Source organism: Theropithecus gelada, chromosome 15, assembly GCF_003255815.1.
Source record: "Theropithecus gelada isolate Dixy chromosome 15, Tgel_1.0, whole genome shotgun sequence".
NCBI lineage: Eukaryota > Metazoa > Chordata > Mammalia > Primates > Cercopithecidae > Theropithecus > Theropithecus gelada.
The window spans coordinates 14103905-14128957 of NC_037683.1; the positions used below are offsets into that span (position 1 = coordinate 14103905).

At 42.0% G+C, this 25053-nt stretch overlaps 1 protein-coding gene across 2 annotated transcripts in view; it reads left to right on the forward strand.

The window, feature by feature from the left end:
* SCAI (suppressor of cancer cell invasion) overlaps positions 1-25053 on the forward strand; it is a 191699-nt gene that overhangs the window by 135670 nt on the left and 30976 nt on the right. For both annotated transcript variants that reach the window (XM_025359040.1, XM_025359039.1), the window contains 5 exons: positions 6978-7079; positions 7339-7440; positions 8522-8600; positions 10610-10709; positions 16195-16276. In XM_025359040.1, the coding sequence (XP_025214825.1) occupies positions 6978-7079; positions 7339-7440; positions 8522-8600; positions 10610-10709; positions 16195-16276 (465 nt within the window). The remainder of the gene's footprint in view (positions 1-6977; positions 7080-7338; positions 7441-8521; positions 8601-10609; positions 10710-16194; positions 16277-25053) is intronic.

The following is a 25053-nucleotide window of genomic DNA, read 5'->3' on the forward strand; positions in this document are numbered from 1 at the left end:
TTTTTTGAGACGGAGTCTTGCTCTGTTGCCCAGGCTGGAGTGCAGTGGCCGGATCTCGGCTCACTGCAAGCTCCGCCTCCCGGGTTCACGCCATTCTCCTGCCTCAGCCTCTAGAGTAGCTGGGACTACAGGCGTCCGCCACCATGCCCGGCTAATTTTTTGTGTTTTTTTAGTAGAGACGGGGTTTCACCACGTTAGCCAGGATGGTCTCGATCTTCTGACCTCGTGATCCGCCCGTCTCAGCCTCCCACAGTGCTGGGATTACAGGCTTGAGCCACCGCGCCCGGCCTCTGATTCTTATTTTTATTTCCTTCTTCCTATTTTGAATTTAATTTGCTTAGATAACTGACTTTATTTATTTAGTTAGTTAGTTAGTTATTTACTGAGACAGAGTCTTGCTCTGTCTCCTAGGCTGGAGTGCAGTGGTGCAATCTCAGCTCACTGCAACCTCCGCTTCCTGGGTTCAAGTGATTCTTCTGCCTCAGCCTCCCTAGTAGCTGGGACTACAGGCGCATGCCACCACGCCCAGCTAATTTTTTGTATTTTTAATAGAGACAGGGTTTCACCGTGTTAACCGGAATGCTCTCAATCTCCTGACCTCGTGATCTGCCCACCTCGGCCTCCCAAAGTGCTGGGATTACAGGCATGAGCCACCTCTCCTGGCCAACTGACTTTATTTTTATTTTTGAGACAGAGTCTTACTCCGTCCGTGAGGCTGGAGTGCAGTAGTGTGATCTTGGCTCACTGCCACCTCTGGCTCCCGAATTCAAGTGATTCTCCTGCCTCAGCCTCCCAAGTAGCTGGGATTACAGGCATGTGCCACCACAGTGACCCAGCTAATTTTTGTATTTTTAGTAGATACGGGGTTTCGCCATGTTGGCCAGGCTGGTCTTGAATTCCTGGCCTCAGGTGATCTGCCCCCCGCTTGGCCTCCCAAAGTGTCGGGATTATAGGTGTGAGCCACTATGCCCTTTTTCCTCTTCTAATATAAAAATCCTGGGCTGGGTGTGGTGACTCATGCCTTTGCGCATGGTGGCTCATGCACTTTGGGAGGCAAAGGGGGGCGGATCGCCTGAGGGTCAGGAGTTCTAGACCAGCCTGGCCAACATGGCAAAATCTCATCTCTACTAAAAATACAAATATTAGTCGGGCATGGTGGCATGCACCTATAATTCCAGCTACTTGGGAGGCTGAGGCAGGAGAATTGCTTGGACCTGGGCGGCAGAGGTCACAGTGAGCCAAGATTACGCCACTGCACTGCAGCCTGGGCAACAGAAGAAGACTCCATCTCTAAATAAATAAATAAAATAAAAATCCAAAGCTGTAAAATTCTCTTTCAGCATTACTTGAATTTTATTCTACGTATTTTGATATTTCGTATTTTTTTCCAATCCTGCTCCTTCTATAATATTTTACATTTTTTATTTTCTTTCAGTTGAATGTATTTTCTAATTTCTTTTTTAACTCTTACCGACAGTATATTGCACATCTCCAACTTGAGTTTGATAATTTTTTTTTTCAGTACTTTGAAGATTTAATTTCTTTATCTTTTTCTCTCGTTTCTGTTGACAAATTGTCTGTTAGATTTATTGGTTACATATTATATTCCACTAAAGGAAATGTTTCATTCCTCTGTGTGTTTTTAAGATATTCTCACTTTCTTTGATTCTTTGCAGTTTTACTGTGCTATATTCAGGTGCAGTTTTCTTTATTTATCCTGCTTGAGGTTCACAGAGTTTCTTGAATCTATGGGTTTGTCTTTCATCTGTTTTGAAATATGGTTATTATGTCTCTGAATATTGTTTCCCTTCTATTCTTTCTCTCCTCCACTTCTAGGACTCAGTTACATGTTGGTAGACCGTTTCACAGTGCTATATGTGTCTGTTATATTCTTTTCTGTATTTTTCATCATTTTTTCCTCTCTAGATTTTAGTTAGGCTGTTTTCTGTTGACTTCTTTTTCATTTCACTAACCTTGTCTTCTGACATGTTTAATCTGCTATTTAACCTTATATTAATTTCATATTTCACATATTGTCTTAGTTCTGGATTTTTCCATTTGATTGTTGCTTTATAGATTAATTTTTTTTTCCATAGCCTGGGCTGCGTGATGAAACCCCATTTCTACAAAAAATACAAATATCAGGCCAGGCAGTGGCTCATGCCTGTAATCCCATTACTTTAGGAGACGAGGCGGGTGGATCACTTGAGGTTAGGAGTTCGAGACCAGCCTGACCAACATGGTGAAACCCCATCTCTACTAAAAATACAAAAATTGGCCAGGCTAATTAATGAGTGATGACTCATGCTTGTGATCCCAGCTAGTTGGGAGACTGAGGCAGGAGGATCGCTTGAACCCTGGAGGCAGAGATTGCAGTGAGACAAATTCATGCCACTGTGCTCCAGCCTGGGTGACAGAGTGAGAGTCTATCTCAAAAAGAAAAACCTAAAAAATAAACCTTAGTTGGGTGTTGGGCGTGTGCCTCTAGTCCCAACTCTGGGAGACTGAGATGGCAGAATCACTTGGGCCTAGGAGGTCAAGGCTGCAGTGAGCCATGATTGTGCCACACACCTCAGTCTGGGTGACAGAAGCAGACCCTGTCTTTTTTTTTTTTTTTTTTTTTTCGAGATGGAGTCTTGCTCTGCCGCCCAGGCTGGAGTGCAGTGGCCGGATCTCAGCTCACTGCAAGCTCCACCTGCTGGGTTTACGCCATTCTCCTGCCTCAGCCTCCCAAGTAGCTGGGACTACAGGCGCCCGCCTTGTCACCTGGCTAGTTTTTTGTATTTTTTAGTAGAGATGGGGTTTCACTGTATTAGCCAGGATGGTCTCGATCTCCTGACCTCGTGATCTGCCCGTCTCAGCCTCCCAAAGTGCTGAGATTACAGGCTTGAGCCACCACGCCTGGCCAACCCTGTCTTAAAAAATTTTTTTTTTCTTTTTAGAGACAGTATCTGGCTCTGTCATGCAGGTGGGAGTACAGTGGCACCGTCAGGGCTCACTGTAGCCTTGAACTCCCAGGCTGAAGTGATCTTTCCGCCTCAGCCTTCCAAAAATGTTTGTTTTATAGAGATGGTGTGTTGCTGTGTTGCTAAGACTGGTCTCAAACTGGTCTCAAGCAATCCTCCTGCCCTGGCCTCTCAAATGTTGGGATTATAGGCTTGAACCACTGCACCTGGCCCTTTTTTATTTTTTAGTAGATTTTAATTCTCTGGCAGAATTCCCTATTTCTTCATTTCTGTTCTACCATGTCTATTTTGTTGATCACACTTAGTATGTTAAGTCCTTTTCTGCTAACTACACTCTCTAGTTATACTAACTATAACTGTGTTGGTCTATTCTATTGCTTGTTTCTCACTTTTAAAATTATCATATTAATATATATAGTTATTATATATCTGATAATTTGCTTGCATACTACTTATAATTAAATCCCCCAGCATTATCTTTCTTTCTTTTCTTTTCTTTTTTTTTTTTTTTGAGACAGGTTCTTGCTCTGTTGCCCAGGCTGGGATGCAGTGGCATGATCTTGGCTCACTGCAACTTCTGTCTCCCTGGTTCAATTGATTCTCCCACCACAACCACACCAGTAGCCAGGACTACAGGCGCACCCTACACACCCAGCTAATTTTTGTATTTGTTGGTAGAGATGGGGTTTCTCCTTGTTAGCCAGGCTGGTCTCGATACTCCTGACCTCAGGTGATTCACCCACCTCGATCTCCCAAAGTGCTGGGATTACAGGCCCTAGCCAGCACGCCTGGCCTGTTTTTACATTTCATTTATTGTATTTCTTATTTTTAAAAGTATAGGCTGGGTGTGGTGGCTAACGCCTATAATCCCAGCACTTTGGGAGGCTGAGGTGGGTGGATCACGAGGTCAGGAGTTCAAGACCAGCCTGACCAATATGGCAAAACCCCATCTCTACCGAAAATACAAAATTTAGCTGGGCATGGTGGCGCACGCCTGTAGTCCCGGCTACTAGGGAGACTGAGACAGAAGAATCGCTTGAACCCAGGAGGCAGAGGTTGCAGTGAGCCAAGATTGCACCACTGCACTCCAGCCTGGGCAACAGAGTGAGACTCCATCTCAAATGAATGAATGAATGTATTAGGTTATTTTCTACATATTCCTTTGATTGGTTTAATCATTATTTTAATTGCATCTTCTATTTAAGCATATGAAACAAACTTTTTTTTTAAGAGACAGGGGGTCGGGGGTGCATATCTCATTGTGTTGCCCCTTCTTTAATCCCTGCCTCTTGGCTGGTCTCAAGCTCCTGGCCTCAAATGATCCTCCCACCTCGGCCTTCCAAAGTACTGGGATTACAGGTGTGAGCTGCCACACCTAGACTTTTGCATGTTATGTATGATGTTTGTATCATCCTGTTTCTGTTTACTGAATCAGGGGTGCCTTTTTTCTTCATGCGTTTTACGATTTTTGTTTGTGAGTCGTCTTTGATGTAATTCTATCAGCTAGAATTCTTTAAGACCTGAATTGAGGATGCCTTCTTCCAATGAAGATATGCATTGCTTTTTCTCTCAAAACTTGGGGGCATTATCAGTTTTTGTTCTCTTTAAGTAAAAAACCTTATAGATTTTTCAGCCATGCAAATAATGTTAATTCAGATTCCCAGGCCACATGAGAATCAGCATATGGCCATGAATTATTGGGGGAGACTTTTATTGATCTCTTCTCAGAACAAAAGCTAAGGTAGAGTTTCCTTCATGTTTATGTCTCTGGAGCAGATTTGTTTCTAGTGTTCTCTGAGGCCATATCTTTTTGTGCATCCAGTTTTATTTGGGCATAGGTGTATGTGTGGGAGGGGCCATCTTCCAACCAGCCAACCAGTTCTTAGCCAGATGCTACCCTTACTGTAGGAAAACAAGGTATTAGTACCCACTTATCTCCTTAAACTTCTTCCCCTTCTTTAATCCCTGCCTCTTGGCTGGGTGCGGTGGCTCATGCCTGTAATCCCAGCACTTTGGGAAGCTGAGGCTGGTGGGTCATCTGAGGTCAGGTCAGGAGTTCGAGACCAGCCTGACCAACATGGTGAAACGCCATCTCTACTAAAAATACAAAATTAGCCGGGCGTAGTGGCACATGCCTGTAATCCCAGCTACTCAGGAGGCTGAGACAGAAGAATCACTAGAACCTGGGAGGCGGAGGTTGCAGTGAGCCGAGGTTATGCCATTGCACTCCAGCCTGAGCGACAGTGTGAAACTCACATACACACACACACACACACACACGTGTATATTAAATGAATTAAATGTTTGAAAGGGTAGTTAGTAATCTTCATAAACTTGTTCTCATCTTATCTTAACCAAATAATTCCTCTTTTTTTATTTGATAGAAACAGGTACTTTATAAAATTCTCATCTGTTTTATTACCATGTATGTTCCTGAAGTTCTGTATAAGTATTACTGAAATTGGAAAAGGATACAGACTTAAATATTGTGTAGGGCCAAAACGTATGGAAGAAATTACTATAAAATATGGATCATAGGCTGGGTGCGGTGGCTCACGCCTGTAATCCCAGAACTTTGGGAGGCCAAGGTGGGCGGATCATCTGAGGTTGGGAGTTCAAGATCAGCCTGACCAACATGGAGAAACCCCGTCTCTACTAAAAATACAAAATTAGCTAGGTGTGGTGGCGCATGCCTGTAATCCTAGCTACTCTGGAGGCTGAGGCAGGAGAATCGTTTGAACCTGGGAGGAGGAGGTTACAGTGAGCCGAGATTGCGCCATTGCACTCCAGCCTGGGCGACAAGCGCGAAACTCCGTCTCCAAAAAAAAAAAAGGATCACAGTTGTATTTCAGCATAGCTAGTTCATCAAAAGTTAGCTCTTTTTTCCTTCATGTAGCAAGGATTACTATCAAACTTCTGTGTATAGAATTTGGGCTGGAAGGTCAGGCATCGTGGCTTATGCCTGTATTCCCAGCACTTTGGGAGGCCGAGGTGGGCAGATGACTTGAGGTCAGGAGTTCGAGACCAGCCTGGCCAACATGGTGAAACCCCATCTCTACTAAAAATACAAAAATTAACCAGGCGTTGTGGCACATGCCTGTAATCCCAGCTACTCCAGAGGCTGAGGCAGGAGAATTGCTTAAACACGGGAGACAGATGTTGCAGTAAGCTGAGATCATGCCACTGCACTCCAGCCAGGGCAACAGAGCAAGACTATCTCAAAAAAAAAAAAAAAAAAAATTGGGGCTGGAGATCCTTGTGGTGTTACTGAAAAACTTGCCCCTCACATAGCACACTACTACACATGTGAATTCATCCACCAGTCTTTGGAAGTTAACATGTTTGTAGAACCTAATATAGTCTCTGTGCTGCTGCTTTTTTGTTTTGTTTTGTTTTTGTTTTTGTTTTTGTTTTTGAGACAGGGGTTTCACTCAGGCTGGGATACAATGGCACGATCTCGGCTCACTGCAACCTCGCCTTTCGGGTTCAAGTGATTCTCCTGCCTCAGCCTCCTGTGTAGCTGGGATTACAGGCATCCACCACCACGCGTGGCTAATTTTTGTATTTTTAGTAGAGATGGGGTTTCACCATGTTGGCCAGGCTGGTCTTGAACTCCTGACCTCAGGCGATCCACCTGCCTCAGCCTCCCAAAGTTCTGGGATTACAGACGTGAGCCACCATGCTTTGCCCCCTGTGTTTCTGTAACTACTTAAAAAAACAAAACCTGAGGAAGTTTATTAATCAGTAGACATGTATATGGCTGGAGAGGTGTGTGATAAAGCAAATATAAAAAAATGCTTATTATAGGATCTAGATGATGAACATATGGATGTCACTGTAGAATTCTTCCAATCTTCCCATCGCTTGAAAATTTCCATAATGAAATATTAGAGAAAAAGGTACCCAAAGCCCTGAAGTACATGTGAAAGTCACAATTAGTAATGTGATAAAAGTCTTCAAAGTCTGCGTGTTGCATTAAGGCTAGGTTGTGTTTTGTTTTTTTTCTTGCAGGTTAAGTTCAGTGAACTAACTGTTGACATGTTCCGGATGTTACAAGCTCTGGAAAGGGAGCCAATGAATTTAGCTTCCCAGATGAATAAACCAGGAATGCAGGTAATTTCTTCTTTACATTTGCAAGTTTGGTAACCCTCTGGCTGCTTCTCTCCTGATAGAACGCTGATTATTCAACAGATACTACAAACTTATTGAATAAAGAATTAACTTGATGAGACATGGAGAAATAGATAAGCATAATCATAGTAAGACTGAGTGAAAATAAGACTTACTTGATAAGGGGTAGTGAAAATAGGCATTGATAATTCATTTGTCAAATGCAGCTTATATGTATAATGTTTTCTGTGTGTACATATAGGAATCAGCTGACAAGCCTACTAGACGAGAAAATCCCCACAAGTATCTTCTCTATAAACCGACCTTCAGCCAACTATATACTTTCTTAGCAGCATCTTTTAAGGTATGTGTGATCCAGTACTTTTTACTATAAGGTGAAAGTGTGCCCTAAATAGAATCTAAGAGTCACTCTTGAAAAAATATTTAAGAGTTTAGGTAAAATATAAAAATGAAAAACTGCCTTTAGAATAATGATCCTGATAATAGATATTTTTGTTTTGTTTTGTTCCTTTCTTTTTTTTTTTTTTTTTTTTAACTTCTGGTAAGCTGTGAAATAGCTGTTTTGGAATGAAAATTGCTTATGATGTTGTGATTATTCCCATCATTAATTAATGATAATAGTGGTTCTCCTTCCTCCAGTTTTTTATTACTCAACGATTTTAGGTGTAACAGTGCAGAACTGGCCAGGCGTGGTGGCTCATGCCTGTAATCCCAGCACTTTGGGAGGCCAAGCCGGGTGGATCACCTGAGGTCAGGAGTTCAAGAACAGCCTGACCAACATGGAGAAACCCCGTCTCTACTAAAAAAATACAAAATTAGCTGGGCGTGGTGGCACATGCCTGTAATCCCAGCTACTTGGGGGGCTGAGGCAGGAGAATCGCTTGAACCCCAGAGGCGGAGGCTGTGGTGAGCCAAGATTATGCCATCGCACTCCAGCCTGGGCAACAAGAGCAAAATTCTGTCTCAAAAAAAAAAAAATGCAGAACTGAAAAATAAAAGCAGAGTGCCTAGGCTTCTTATATACTCAAAGAGCTCTACGAAACATTTAGATCATCTGAAAGAATTATGAGAAATAGGAGAATTCTTCCCAAAGTCTACATAGAGAAAGCCACAGAAGGGACTTTGGCTTTTAGCCATATAGTCAGGATCTTTACTTCTCCTTTCAAGTTTTCAGAGAATATTCTCTAAATCATGGGGTTTTTGAAGCAGAGAATGTCTTCACAACTTTTGACAATAGTTATAGATTAATAATGAATCTCTGCTTTGTATATAAAGTCAGAACCAAGAAGAGCATTTCTTCACTTGGAAAAGACAACAGTGCATTCTTATTTATTCCAGAACTTTAAAATGTCATGAACTTTAAATAAAACCGTGTTGTTTATCCCTGTTTGTTGTTTTGTGTATGTGATTTTCTTTAATTTCAGGAGCTGCCTGCCAATAGTGTGCTTCTGATTTACCTGTCGGCCACTGGCGTTTTCCCCACAGGTCGTTCTGATAGTGAAGGTACAATAAAGGAATGCTCCCTGTTGTGAGCAGGGCTTGAATTCTCTTTATTTTCTACAAGACGATGGCCCATAGCCCACAGACCATCTCAGGCTTTCCAGACAGACTTCCAAATTTGAAACCTGGTCTATATGTTGATTGGCAATTTTGTAGATACCCCAGTCTGTCGTATTTTCTGAAATGTTATATGTCAAAGCCCATAAATCATCAGAAAATTCATATATTAAATGCATGCTTCACTATCAAATTTATCAAAAGCATAATATGTAAATCCATTTAGATATACATAAGGAGTTTGATGTTTCAAAGTTGAAAAGGATGATGGAATAACCAAGCCTAATGATGTATTTCACATCTTTGAATTTTTCTGAGCTTTCAGTATATTGGGGAATCCGGTCAATGGCTACATGATGGCCGAAAGTCTTTGTAGAAATCAGTGTACTTTTGTAACTGTGAAAGTTCAAGCCCTTGTCATGATTTTGTTTTCTGTCCTTGATTTTGTTTTATGAATTCAATCTGTAGAATATCGGGATGCTGTTTCAGAATAAAAACTTAAAACTGTCCAGAACATATGAGTCCAGAAATTGGTCAGAATAGATAAGTAACTTGGATGTAAATAAGATAATTAAATCTTTGCCTGGGCAAAAAAATAAATAAATAAAAATCTTAACATCCTTAACATTTTCCTCTTCATTTGTTTGTTGAAATTTGCATTCCTTTATAAAATGCATGTCCTTGCCATCTTCCTTGCATGACCTACAGATTCTCTTAAAATGTTAAAATGAAAACAAAACAAACCTCTTTAGTCTTTTCATTGCAGTGATTTTTTTAAGAAATGAAATATAATACAACATTAAAAGTAACGTAAAAAACTAGTTTTTTGTGATAGTACTTTTATTTATAATTATCTTTATGTCATATACTGTTAAATCAATTTTCTGGGTCTCTGCTTAACATATTGACTTTTTTGCTTTTTTCAAAGTATGATAGGTTATCGTACTTTGATAGGTCCTTTGAGAGAGATTATCTGAACATCCCACAGTTGCTGTTCCATTTAGACAGGAGTTTAGCTAATTCGTATGAATTTAGTGGGAAAAGGCTAACCTCAGAACCATAACTAAAGTGCTTGATATGATAGTGATAATAATGGATTTTTTGCATGCTGAAATCTGGCAATACATTCTTAAAGGTGAAGTTTTTGTGAATGAGAATTTTCAAATTCTATTCAAATATTTTCCTAAATTTTACAGTTAGTGGCTCATTTAAAATTGTATTTACTTATGAGATTAAGATTTCATTCTTTAAAAAAAGAGATTATTTTATTCTGCAACTTCCTTTTTTTTTTCTGAGACAGGGTCTCACTCTGTCATCTAGGCTGGAGTGCAGTGGTGTGATCATAGCTCACTGCAGCCTCAAACTCCCTGGCTCAAGTGATCCTTCTGCCTCAGCCTCCTGAGTAGCTGGGAATACGGGCACCTACCACCATGTTCAGCTAATTTGAAAAATTTTTTCGTAGAGACAGGGTCTCACTATATTGCCCAGGCTGGTCTGGAACTCCTGGCCTCATGCAGTCCTCCTGCCTCAGCCTCCCAGAGTGCTGGGATTACAGGCATGAGCAACCATGTCCAACCAACTTCCTTTTAAAATAATAGTGTTAAACCTGAGATTTTAAGTTTGCTTGAAATGTAAAGGTCATTTTGAACATCCCAGATCTCCATTCCTTTTATTACTTAGAATAATGATGCCATAGATTCTTGTTTTGTTTCTCATTATATTGTTTGAAGAACTGCTGAATAATCAAATGTTTTTGAAAATGTTGAAACTGACAACATACTGAAGTCATTTAAATACTCCATTAAATTAAAATGTTAAATTTTAAAAGAATTTAAATGTTGTGTAATTGTCTTCCCTTGAATCAATGAGAGATTCACACGGTACCTTTGTATTTGAACATCAGGTCAGTGTTAGTCTTCAACTGAAGTCTAGGATTCTTCCCTTTGTTTTTATAGGTCCTTATGATTTTGGAGGTGTACTTACTAATAGTAACCGGGATATTATTAATGGAGATGCTATCCACAAACGAAATCAGTCCCACAAGGAAATGCACTGGTATGTATTCTGGTGTCTCCTCTTATAAAAATCATACCTCTGTCTATAAGTATAAAAATATTAAGTAAAATGGGGAGTTTTTTCTAGTACTAGAATGATTTCCTTAGACTAATATTTTGGGACAGACCAGAAACACTTATTTGGATTCCAGCAATAATTCAGGCTCCGTCTATCCTAGGAAATTAGAACTTTTGGTTGATATTCACTGAATAAATATTTTATTGAGTCTCTGTTGTATGTTACACACTGTTTAGTCACTAGGGATATGTCAGTGAACAAAATTGCATTCTAGTTGGAGACTAGTATATATATACATAAATAAATATGTCAGGACATGATACGTGTAAAATCAATACGAACTTTTTTTTTTTTTTTTTTTTGAGACAGAGTCTCACTCTGTCGCCCAGGCTGGAGTGCAGTGGCGCGATCTCGGCTCACTGCCAGCTCTGCCTCCAGGGTTCACGCCATTCTCCTGCCTCAGCCTCCTCAGTAGCTGGGACTATAGGCGCCCGCCACCACGCCCAGCTAATTTCTTGTATTTTTAGTAGAGATGGGGTTTCACTGTGTTAGCCAGGATGGTCTCGATCTCCTGACCTCGTGATCCGCCCACTTCGGCCTCCCAAAGTGCTGGGATTACAGGCTGAGCCACCGCGCCCGGCCCAATACGAACTTTTAAACAAATTTTTTTCTTTAGAGACAGTCTCGCTCTGTCACGCAGGTCAGTTTTGATTTCCTAGCCTTAAGTGATCCTCCCACTTAAGCCTCCCAAAGTACTAGGATTACAAGTGTGAGCCACTGTGTTTGGCCCAAACTTTTTTTTTTTTTTCTTTTTTTGAGACGGAATCTTGTTCTGTCACCCAGGCTGGAGTGCAGTGGCAGGATCTTGGCTCACTGCAACCTCTGCCACCCGGGGTCAAGCGATTCTCCTGCCTCAGCCTCCTGAGTAGCTGGGATTACAGGTGTCGGCCACCACACCCAGCTAATTTTTATATTTTTCACCATGTTAATCAGACTGGTCTTGAACTCCTGACCTTGTGATCCACCCGCCTCGGCCTCCCAAAGTGCTGGGATTATATGCGTGAACCACCACACCCTGCCACATTTTTTAAAATTTTATTTTTTTAATTGAAAAATAATCATTGTAAATATTCCTAGGGTACATAATCATGTTTCTGTAGTTACAATGTATCATGATCAGATCAGAGTAATTAGCATACTCATCATCTCAAACATCCATTCTTTGTGTTGGAAACATTTAATATCTTTGTTCTAGCTATTTAAAACTATAATATAGGCTGGTAGCGGTGGCTCACGCCTGTAATCCCAACACTTTGGGAGGCTGAGATGGGTGGATCACTTGAGGTCAGGGGTTTGAGACCAGCCGGGCCAACATGAAATCCTGTCTATACTAAAATTACGAAAATCAGCCAGGTGTGGTGGCTTGCGCCTGTGGTCCTACCTACTCAGGAGGCCGAGGCAGGAGAATCACTTGAATGCATTAGATCGAGGCTGCAGTGAGCTGAGATTGTGCTCCAGTCTGAGTGACAGAGTGAGACTCCATGCCAAAAAAACAAAAGAAAATAAAAACTATATAACGTTATTAGCTATAGTCATGCTACAGTGGTGTAGAACTCTAGAACATAATCCTTCTATCTAGCTGTAATTTTTTATTCTTTAACAAATCTCTTCCCTGTCCCTCCCTTCCTCTACCCTTCCCAACCTCTAGTACTGAATTTTTTTTTTTTTTTTTTTTTTTTTTTGAGATGGAGTCTTGCTCTGTCGCCCAGGCTAGAGTGCAGTGGCACGATCTTGGCTCACTGGAACCTCCATCTCCCAGAATCAAGCCATTCTCCTGCCTCAGCCTCACAAGTAGCTGGGATTACAGGTGGCCACCACCACACCTGGCTAATTTTTTAATTTTTCATAGAGATGAGATTTCACCATGTTGGCCCATCTGGTGTCGAACTCCTGACCTTATTCTCAGCCTCCCAAAGTGCTGGGATTACAGGCCAGAGCCACCATGCTGGGCCTGAATTTTTTTTTTTTCTTCTTTGAGACGGAGTCTTGCTCTGTTGACCAGGCTGGAGTGCAGTGGCTCCATCTTGGCTCACTGCAAGCTCCGCCTCCCGTGTTCTCTCCATTCTCCTGCCTCAGCCTCCAGAGTAGCTGGGACTACAGGTGCCTGCCAGCACGCCCGGCTAATTTTTTTGTAATTTTAGTATAGACGGGATTTCACCATGTTAGTCAGAATGGTCTCAGTCTCCTGACCTCGTGATCCGCCTGCCTCAGCCTCCTGAAGTGCTGGTCTTATAGGTGTCAGCCACAGTGCCCGGCCCAGGCCTGAATTTTTTAATGTAAGATTTTGTTGGTTTAATATAGCACAAATGAATGTTGTTACGTGATTACAAATAGAACTTCAGGCCAGGAGCAGTGGCTCACGCCTGTGATCCCAACATCTTAGGAGGCTGAGGTAGAAGAATCACTTGAACCCAGGAGTTTGAGACCATGCAACATAGTGAGACTCTGTCTCTACAAAAACTTAAAAAATTATTTTTTAAAAAATGCAAAAAGTACAAAAACAAATAGAATTTCATCTACAAAAGTTCTTTCTTTTTCCTTTTTTTTTTTTTTTGAGACAGAGTTTCACTCTGCCACCCAGGCTGGAGTACAGTGGCACTATCCTGAGTCACTGCAACCTCTACCTTCCAGGTTCAAGTGATTCTCCTGCCTCAGCCTCCCGAGTAGCTGAGATAACAGGCACTTGCCACCATGCTTGGCTAGTTTTTGTATTTTTGGTAGAGATGGGGTGTCACCATGTTGGCCAGGCTGGTCTTGAACTCCTGACCTCAAGTGATACGCCTTCTTCGGCCTCCCAAAGTGCTGGCAATATAGGCATGAGCCACTGTGCCTGGAGTTCATTCTTTTTCTAAGCATAACAACTTTGTTGCTTGGGCCATTATTTGCTCTAGAATTTCTCTAGCTGAGAACAATCTGCTTATAAAGAAAACAGGACTGGTCTAAAACTTTGTTTCTAATACATATTGAATATCCTTTATCTGAAATGTGTGGGACCAGAAGTGTTTCGGGTTTTGGATTTTTCCAGATTTTGGAATATTTGCATATAGATAGTAAGGTGCCTTAGGGATGGGACCCATAAAATTCATTTCTGTTTCATATACACCTCTTGCACATTGCCTGAAAGTAATTTTATTTTTCCCTTTGAGATCCTGGATAAACTGTGTATTGTGCACCTGCATGACTATGATCCATCATGTGAGGTCAGGTGTGGAATTTTCTACTTGTGGCATCATGTTGGTTCTCAAAACCTTTTGAATTTTGTAGCATTCTTCATTTTGGATTTTCAGATTAGGAACACTGAACCTGTACTACATGATCACTTACATGTGGGAGCTAAAAGAGCTGCACTCAGAAGCAGAGTGCAACGGTAGTTGTGAGGAGGTAAGGGTTGGAGAAAATAGGGAGATGTTGGTTAAAGTGTGCAACCTCTTGAGTTGTAAGATTAAACAACATTTAAAGTACAGCATGGTGATGATAATTAAAAATACTATATTGGCTGCGTGCGGTGGCTCAGGCCTGTAATCCCAGCACTTTGGGAGGCCATGGTGGGCAGATCACCTGAGGTCAGGAGTTTGAGACCAGCCTGGCAAAATGGTGAAATCCTGTCTCTACTAAAAATACAAAAAATTAGCTGGGTGTGGTGGGACGTACCTGTAATCCCACCTAGTTGGGAGGCTGAGGCAGGAGAATTGCCTAAACCTGGGAGGCGGAGGTTGTGGTGAGCCGAGATTACGCCACTGCACTCCAGTCTGTGCGACCGAGCAAGACTCCATCTCAAAATAAATAAATCAATAAATAATAAATTAAAATACTGTGTTGTTGGACCAAGTGTGGTGGCTCATTCCTGTAATCCCAGCACTTTGGGAGGCTGAGATGGGAAGATTGCTTGAGTTCAGGTATTCAAGACCAGCCTTGGCAACATAACAGGATCTTGTCTCTACTAAAAATTTAAAAAACGAGTCAGGCATTGAGGTGCATGCCCATGGTCCCAGCTACTTGGGAGACTGAGGCAGGAGTAACACTGGAGCCTGGGAGATCGAGGCTGCAGTGAGCTATGATCTTGCCACTGCACTCTAGCCTTAGTGACAAAGTGAGACCTCATCTCAAACAACAACAACAACAATAACAAAAATTGTTGTTCACTGGAAATTTTCTGAAAGGGCAAAGCTTATGTATTCCCTCTGCCCACTCCCCTGCCTCCTGCCGCCCACACACACAAAAACGGTAACTATGGGAATGGAAGTGTTGATTAATTTGATCATGGTAATCACTATACATGTATATGTTAACAAGTCATCACATTGTATACCTTCAATATATACAATTTTTGTCAATAAAAGAAAAACTTTTATTTGAAATATAGTGACGTTTGATGATATTGCTCAGTGAAACATTTATAAATTTACACTTACTTTAGTATCTATCCACATACGCACATCGTGTACTCAGTCATTGGAAAGAGAACACGCACACCAAAATTCTGACCTTGCTCATTGGCTCTCACATGCATGTTACTGGACTTCAGCCTTTGGGTTCAATAGCTCTTCTGTGGGCCAGTGAAACTGCATGTTTAACAAGCCCCCGCATGTTTAACAAGCCCTTGATGCAAATGTTCAGAGGAAACATATGGTAAAAAGTAGCTGGGCGCAGTGACTCATGCCCATAATCCTAGCACTTTGGGAAACTGACGTGGGCAGATTGCTTGAGCTCAGGAGTTTGAGACCAACCTGGGCAACATGGAGAAACCCCATCTCTACTAAAAATAGAAAAATTTGCTGGGTGTGTTGGTGCATGCCTGCAGTCCCAGCTACTCAGGAGGCTGAGGTGGGAGGATCACCTGAGCCTGGGATATGGAGGTTGCAGTGAGCTGAGATTGCACCATACCACTGTACTGCTGCCTGGGCTACAGAGCAAGACGGTGTCTTTAAAAAAAAAAAGTGATAGTAAAAAGGTTTTCCTGCTTACTACCTGCAGTGTTAAGATGTAGCTGTAAATATTAAAAATCTTTAAAATAGAGATTTTGAGGACTCATTGAAATACAAATCAGGTTTTGTTATTACATCTTTTTTCCAGATGTTCTCAAAAGGAACTTTTAAATATGAAACAGGTACCTGTGTGCCAACTTCTGAGGTTTTCATGCTGTGTTTCGTCATTTTTAAATACGCAGGCTTCTCTTTAGCTTGGATATTCTTAAATAACGATTGTCTCTGAACTTTTTTTTTTCAGATAAAACTATCTTGGCTATCCTAGTAAATATATACTTTTGTTTTCCCTTTGCTTAACTAGTCTTTGTTTTTCTCTCAGTGCTATGATGCAAAGGAGATATAAGCAGACCAAACTGAAGAATAAGATTTCTGAGACGTGGCTGACACAGTTTAACAGTTCTTCATTGTTGTTATTTTCCCAGCCTTCATCCCGGAGATCTCTATCCTTTCACCAGGAAGCCCCTGTTCATCATTGTGGATTCATCTAATAGTGTTGCATACAAGGTGAGTTCCATGAGAGCTATAGCACAGGGTAGACATTGTGGCACCAACCCAAGGGTACCCACTCTTAATGTGTGCCTTTTTATTTTGCTTTATTTTATTTAATTTTACACAGTTTGTATTTAGTGTTTCTTTTCTTTTGAGGTTGTGCATGCTAGTCAGGATCTGGTGCTATGAATAGAAACAAGAAGAAAACGCATGAATGGACACTCAGTGGAAAATAATAAATCCTTCTGCAGGAAAAAAAAATTCAAGATTCCCAAGATCTCTGGTGGGAGGTTTATTTTTGTTATATAACCCAGAATAATTTTTCTTTTATAGAGGTAGAGGTATAAGGGTGAATTTCTCTAGTGTTCAAACGTTTCCCCTTCTCATGCTGAGCTGCTGTAGTTTAAGTGAAACTTGTAGCCCATACTTTTAGTCTTTGAATATTAACATATTGTTTTACATGCACTTAATTTTTTGAAAATTTGTGACAATCACAAAAAAAAGATGGTCCTGAATGCTGAAATAAGTGACAGGGATCTAACTTGAACATCCTTCGTTTTATATTTCACTATTGAAATGATGATTTTCAGTGATTCTATAAAGAATGCCAGCGGTCGGCCGGGTGCAGTAGCTCACGCCTGTAATCCCAACACTGTGGGAGGCCAAGGCGGGCAGATCACCTGAGGTCGGGAGTTTGAGACCAGCTTTACCAACATGGAGAAACCCCCATCTCTACTAAAAATATAAAATTAGCCGGGCATGGTGGTTCATGCCTGTAATCCCAGCTACTTGGCAGGCTGAGGCAGGAGACTCACTTGAACCTGGGAGGCGGAGGTTGTGGTGAGCCGAAATCGTACCATTGCTCTCCAGCCTAGGCAACAAGAACAAAACTCTGTCTAAAAAAAAAAAAAAAAAAAATACCAGCAGTGAAACACGTTAAAGGTGGATATTGTAATTCAAACTATAGTAATTTGCAGGAAAAGGAAAACACAGTCTTTAGGTCCTTTGTATCTGGTCAAAATGTTTCATTAGTGAAAAATGTATTCAGAAATCTGGGTGCACAGATCTGCCACCTCAAACTGTTTCTGCTGTGGGTGTTCATACTGCAGTTAGAGGGAGAAGCAAACTCCTGGCCGGGCATGGTGGCTCATGCCTATAATCCCAGTACGTTGGGAGACCGAGGTGGGCGGATCACAAGGTCAGGAGATCGAGACCATCCTGGCTAACATGGTGAAACCCCGTCTCTACTGAAAATACAAAAAATTAGCCAGGCGTGGTGGTGGGCACCTGTAGTCCCAGCTACTCGGGGGGCTGAGGCAGGAGAATGGCATGAACCCGGGAAGCGGAGCTTGCAGTGAGCCAAGATTGTGCCACTGCACTCCAGCCTGGTCAACAGCAAGACTCCGTCTCAAAAAAACAAAAGTAAATAAATAAAGAAGCAAACTCCTGATATGTTTCTATCAGGAGACCAGTGGAAATGTCTGGTAGCCAAGAGAGCTGACGCTGAGTATACGTTTTCCATTTAGTTTTCATGTTTAGTTTTACTTAAACTCTTTATTCCAAGAGCTTCCAATGTACCCTACATTTTTCAGCAGCATTTGTCCTCCTACTAATTTTGTTTAGTATTACAACTTTCGATTTTTAGGAAAGTTAGCAGCTTCCCCTCCCCTCCCCTCCCCTCAACAGAGTTTCGCTCTTGTTTCCCAGGCTGGAGTACAATGGAGTGATCTCAGCTCACTGTAACCTCCGCCTCCCAGGTTCAAGTGATTCTTCTGCCTCAGCCTTCCAAGTAATTGGGATTACGGGCTTGCACCACTATGCCTGGCTAATTTTTTGTATTTTCAGTAGAGACAGGGTTTCTCCATGTTGGTCAGGCTGGTCTCGAACTCCTGACCTCAGGTGATCCACCCGCCTCAGTCTCCCAAAGTGTTGGGATTACAAGTGTGTTCCACTGTGCCTGGCCAGCAGTGTACTTTCTTAAATTGTATGTGTGTTTTGTTTTTGTGGGAAATGGAAGAATGTGGGAGGCTGCTGAATGAAAAGATTTATTGGCTACCCTAATTAAACTTATAAAGCCAGAGGAGTCCAGGCATTTTGTGTCTTCACAGAATTCAAAAGAAGTACTCTGTCTTTGTCAATAAAAATGAATCTGTTGCAGCAGTTTGGTGGTGTGACAGAATGTGTTTTTGCACTGGGTCCAGTGTATTGTTTAACATGATCTAGCATCATCGAGAGTACTTTAGCAATCCATTAGTTTCTCCCAACTTAATTGGGCATTCTTGGATACCACTTCTCAGGAATACCATTCATTGTATGTGCCTGCTATTTCCAGAGGACTATTTAGATTTAGGATGAATGTTGGATGCCGACTTTAAAGATACCATTGTGTATAATTGGAAATGTATTTACTCAATTAATGCATCATGGCTTAATTTTAGATTTTAATATTGTGATGCACAGGACAGCTGTGGAATAATAGCAAGTTTTCTTTTGTTGTTATTTGCTTTTGATGGCACTGGCAGTGTCACTCCTCTAAAGAAATAAATGGTCCAGAACATACCAATCTTCAGAAATGAAAAAGGCTGGGTGCGCAGTGGCTTCCGCCTGTAACGCCAGCACTTTGGAAGGCTGAGGCAGGCAGATCACTTGGGGTCAGGAGTTCAAAACCAGCCTGGCCAACATGGTGAAATCCCGTCTTTACTGGAAATTTAAAAATTAGCCGGACGGGGTGGCGCGTGCCTGTAGTCCCAGCTACTTGGGAGGCTGAGGCAGGAAAATCACTTGAACCCAGGAGATGGGGGTTTCAGTGAGCCGAGATCGCACCATTGCAGTATTTGAGACAGAGTGAGATTCTGTCTCAAAAAAAAAAGAACCCCATATGCAGTAGGCAAATCAGACCATGGCACAGACCAATTTTAGTCTTTTTAGAAATTAATATTACTTACTACATTTAATGTAAGCATGTAGTTCTCTTTAGTAGCATATGAAGGTGTCTCATATTTATTTTTCCCACAAAAACATTTATAGGCTGGGCGCTGTGGCTCACACCTGTAATCCCAGCACTTTGGGAGGCCAAGACAAGAGGATCCCTTGAACCAGCAATTTGAGACAAAGCTGGGCAAGATAGCAAGACCCCAAATCTATTTTTAAAATTTAAAAATTAGCCAGGCATGTTTTTGTGAGCCTGTAGTCCCAGCTACTTCAGGAATGTTTTGTGAGCCTGTAGTCCCAGCTACTTCAGGAAGCTGAGGTGGGAGGATCTCTTGAGCCCAGGAGTTCGAGGATGCAGTGAGCTGTGATTGCGCCACTGCACTCCAGCCTGAGTGAGAGAGCAACACCATATCTCTTAATTAGATGAAATGAAATTAAGCATTGTAAAGTCTTAAGCTACCACTTTGGAAGTTTTTTGTGTTTGTTTGTTTGTTTGTTTGTTTGTTTGTTTTGAGACAGAGTCTTGCTCTGTCGCCCAGGCTCGAGTGTAGTGGCGCAATCTTGGCTCACTGAAACCTCTGCCTCCTGGGTTCAAGCGATTCTCCTGCCTTAGCCTCCCAAGTAGCTGGGACTGCAGGCAAGCACCAGCATACCCTGCTAATTTTTGTATTTTTAGTAGAGACAAGGTTTCACTATGTTGGTCAGGCTGGTCTTGAACTCCTGATCTCGTGATCTACCCACCTTAGCCTCCCAAAGTGCTGGGATTACAGGCATGAGCCACTGTGCTGGCCTGCAAGTTTTTAGTGAAAAAAGAGAACTGGGTAACTGATGTATTATTTCTGGAGTATTTACTTTGCTATATATGTTTTATATAGGTATGGATGTTTTCATGTACATTTCTTCATTTAAATACTACGCGTTAATTTTTTTTTTTTTTGAGATGGAGTTTCGCTCTGTCACCCAGGCTAGAATCTCGGCTCACTGCAACCTCCGCTTCCTGGGTTCAAGTGATTCTCCTGCCTCAGCCTCCCGAGTAGCTGGGATTACAGGCACGTGCCACCATGCCTGGTTAATTTTGTATTTTTAGTAGAGATGGGATTTCCCCATGTTGGTCAGGCTTGTCTCGAACTCCTGACCTCAGGTGATCTGCCCTCATCAGCCTCCCAAAGTTCTGGGATTACAGGCGTGAGCCACTGCGCCCGGCCACTTGTTAGTGTTTATGAAGTAACTCATGCATATAGTTTAAAGTTGTATTTCTCAACTATTTCTGTGCATCAGAAACCTTCAGAGCCCTTTTCGAACCACTTGTAGCTGGGCCCCACCCACCTCGTGTGATTATGGTCACTTCACTTGGGGTGGGTCTCAGCTACAGTATTTATTAAGACTAGCTCTGTTGTGCTGCCATGGTGAGAACTACTCACTCAAAAATCCTTCCAGATTTGCTACTAAAAACAGCAGTCTCCCACTTTTTGTTGCAACCCCTATTTGCCTCTTCCCAGAGGCCACTCTTTAAATAATTTTTGGCTATTTTGTTATTTAAACACCATTTTTCTTTTTCCTTCCTTCTCTCCCCTAACCACTCTTTTTCTAAATAATATATTGGCATTGATAATTCTTGATTCTTCAGTTTTAGGTGTTACATACTGATTTCCCACTATGAAAGAGAAATTTAGCTCTCTTTCCTCTTTCTGTCTCCAACTCACATTTCTACCCTTTCCATCATTTTATCCATACCATAGATAATTTTGACAGATAATTTTTTTTGTTTTGTTTTGTTTTGTTTTAGTGGGAGGCTCACTCTGTCGCCCAGGCTGGAGTGCGGTGGCGCGATTCAGCTCACTGCAACCTCTGCCTCCCGGGTTCAAGCGATTCTCCTGCCTCAGCCTCTCAAGTAGCTGGGATTAGAAGCACGTGACACCACATCTGGCTGATTTTTGTGTTTTCAGTAGAGTGGGGGTTTCACTATGTCGCCCAGGCTGGTCTTGAACTCCTGACCTCCAGCGATCCACCTGCCTTGGCCTCCCAGAGTGCTAGAATTACAGACGTGAACCACCGCTCCCAGCCTAGCTTCCAGTATTTCTTTTTTTTCTTTTTTTGAGATGGAGTTTCACTCTTGTTGCCCAGGCTGGAGTGCAATGGCGCCATCTTGGCTCATTGCAACCTCTGCTCCCCAAGTTCAGGCCATTCTCCTGCCTTAGCCTCCTGAGTAGCTCGGATTACAGGTGCACACCACCACACCTGGCTAATTTTGTATTTTGAATAGAAACGGGGTTTCCCCATGTTGGTCAGGCTGGTCTCGAATTCAGATGATTCACCCACCTTGGCCTCCCAAAGTACTGGAATTATAGGTGTGAGCCATCGTGCCTACCCTTTTTTTTTTTTTTTTTTTTGAGATGCCGTCTCACTCTGTCACCCAGGCTAGAGTGCAGTGATATGATCTCGGCTCACTGCAGCCTCTGCCTCCCAGGTTCAAGTGATTCTCTTCTCTCAACCTCCTGAGTAGGTGGGATTACAGGTGCACACCACCACACCCGGCTAATTTTTTTGTATTTTTAATAGAGATGGGATTTCACCATGTTGGCCAGGCTGGTCTTGAATGCCTGCCTGGGCCTCCCAAAGTGCTAGGATTACAGGTGTGAGCCACCACGCTCAGCCTGAGCCATGGTGCCCAGCCCAGTATTTCGTAAGAAGCATGAAGCATTCTAATTCTGTTTTCTTTTTTTACGCAACATGTTTTCAGTGTCTGGAAACATATAGAATCTTCTCTTTCTCTTTAGTGATTTTTCAGTTTTTCAATATTGTATCCTGGTTCGAGTTTACTTTTTTTTTTTTTAAGACAGAGTTTCGCTCTTGTTACCCAGGCTGGAGTGCAGTGGCAGGATCTTGACTCTCTGCAACCTCCACTTCCCAAGTTCAGGCGATTCTCCTGCCTCAGCCTCCCAAGCAGCTGGAATTACAGGCATGCGCTACCACACCTGGCTAATTTTGTGTTTTTTAATAGAGATGGGGTTTCACCATTTTGGCCAGGCTGGTCTTGAACTCCTGACCTCGTGATTCACCCACCTCAGCCTCCCAAAGTTCTGGGATTACAGGTGTAAGCCACTGCGCCTGGCTGGTCTGGGTTTACTTTTAACTATGGTGCTTGACATGTACTTGGTGAATTATTTCAGTCTGGAAACTGCTCATTTTCTAGAGTTAGTCCATTGATTTTCTCTCTGCATTTTTTTTTTTTCCTATTCTGTCTTTTAAGAACTTTTTTCATTATTGGACATTCTGGTCTAGTTGTCTCTCATTTTTTGTCTGTCCTTTGCTCCTTAATACATTTTTTCTTTAGGAAATCCCCTCATCTTTATCTTCTAAACCTTTTATTGAGATTTTTCATTTGTCTCTGTATTTTCTTTTCATATATATAGAAATAGATGCATGTGTGTTTATGTAACACATACATATGCACATATATATATAATTATCTTGGGTTCTTTTTTTTTTTTTATCATGGTTGAAATATCTCACTTTCCTTTGAGAATATCAGTGATCATTTAAAATTTCTCCCTGCCTCATATCTGCTTCCTCTTTGTTCATTTGTTTCTGCTTGTTTTTGCCTCTGTCTTTCTCATTAGAGACTTTCCTGAGAGTATCATAATCCCCGCTTGTTTGCTCATATTTAAGTTTGGAGCCTAGCAAACTGATCAGAAGCTCTGAGTGGTGGTTCCAACTGAACTCTGGGACTGGTTCCAACTGAGCTGGACCTTATAGTTGGGTAATCCCTAATGTCAGTATCTTTAGGTCTTCCTTCATGGCCTGGTCATATATATCAGAGAAGATGCCACTATTCCGCCTGGAATATGAAGGTCTAGTGACCAGCATGATGCCATGTTTTCCCTGAAGCATGTGTGTGTGTGTGTGTGTGTGTGTGTGTGTGTGTGTGTGTGTTTATAGAAACATGTATCCTTACCCAGTGCCTCACACTTAAAAGAGTCTTTTTTTTTTTAGACGGAGTCTTGCTCCGTTACCCAGGCTGGAGTACAGTGGCATGATCTCGACTCACTACAACCTCTGTCTCCGGGGTTCAAGTGGTTCTCCTGCCTTAACCTCCCAAGTAGCTGGGACTACAGGCGTGTGCCACTATGCCTGGCTAATTTTTGTAGTTTTTAGTAGAGACAGGATTTCACTGTGTTGGCCAGGCTGGTCTAAAATTCCCTACCTCAAGTGATCCACTCACCTTGGCCTCCCAAAGTGCTGGGATTACAGGTGTGAGCCACCACACCTGGTCAAAAGAGTCTTAATCAGTGCATGTTGAATGATGAAATGAGGGTGCTATTGTCCTTATTTTGTACTTGAGGAAACTGCCTCTGAGGTTCAGGATCTTGTCTAATATTTCCAACACCAGTCTTTCTCATTCCAGTGCCCATGCTCTTTCCCACATAGGAAAAATGTAGCTTTTCAGGCTTGTCTGAGCCTCATGTTAGAGGAATATTGTGACTGAAATACCAGGATTTGTTTAACAAGTATGGCCCATATTTTGGGTCTTAGCTTGCCAGTAGGGGTAAACTAAGCAAGTTGATTGGCCTTATCTGTGGTAATGTAGTACTTAGTAGGAGTTTAAAATTAAAAAAAAAAAAAAAGCCGTCCAGGCACAGTGGCTCACACATGTAATCCCAGCACTCTGGGAGGCCGAGGCAGGTGGATCACAAGGTCAGGAGTTCGAGACCAGCCTGACCAATATGGTGAAACCCCATCTCTACTAAAAATACAAAAATTAGCCGGGCGTGGTGGCACATGCCTGTAATCGCAGCTACTCAGGAGACTGAGGCAGGAGAATCACTTAAACTTGGGAGTCAGTGAGCCAAGATTGCACCCCTGCACTCCAGCCTAGACGACAGAGCGAGACTCCATCTCAAAAAATAAAACACCCTCAGTCATTTTGGGCAATACTACTTTTTCTTTTTTCCCCTGGAAGAAGAAAATCCTTTTGCACATTGAAGTATTTATGGCAGAGCTAGCTGGATGCCTGCCTGTGAAAATGACTTACAGATTTGTCAAAACAGGAGTATTTATCTAAACAGCCTCATCCTAAAGTATTTGACTGATGTCTACAGCAATCAGTTTCTTAAGACATTCACAACAGGATTCAGTTATGTAAGAGCTCTTCTGCCAGTCAGCCTCACTCTCATTCCATTTCTTTCTTGCTGCTTTGAAAGACCTTCTTTTTGTTTTTGGTGTCCTGCAGTTATATGGTGATATATCTAGGTTTGGCTTCATCTGTTGGAATCTGTTGGACTTCTTGAGGTGGTAGGTTGGAGTTTTTTGTTACTGCTGGGAAATTCTCATTTTCTCTTCACATATTGATGGTATCTAAGCCTCTCTCTCCTCACCTTCTGGAGCTCCGATTAAATATGTGTAGTAGATATTCACACCGTATCTTCCACATTTCTTAACCTCTCTTCTGTCTGTATTTTCCATCATTTTGTTTCTTTGGTTGAGCTTTGTATAGTTGCTTCTGATCTAGCTCTTAGTTCAAAATTCTCTCTTAAGCTGTGTGTAACTTGCTCTCAGACCCATCTATTGAGTTTTTTTGTTGGTTATGGTATTTTTCATGTCTAGAAATTATATGTCATTCTTTTTTAAGTATTCCATTGCTGTTTTTTATTTTATTTTATTTTATTTTTTGAGACAGAGTCTCGATCTGATGCCCAGGCTGGAGTGCAGTGGCACGATCTCGGCTCACTGCAACTTCCACCTCCCGGGTTCAAGCGAGTCTCCTGCCTCAGCCTCCTGGGTAACTAGGACTATAGGTGGGGACCACCAAGCCTGGCTAATGTTTGGTGTTTTTAGTAGAGACGGGGTTTCACCATGTTAGC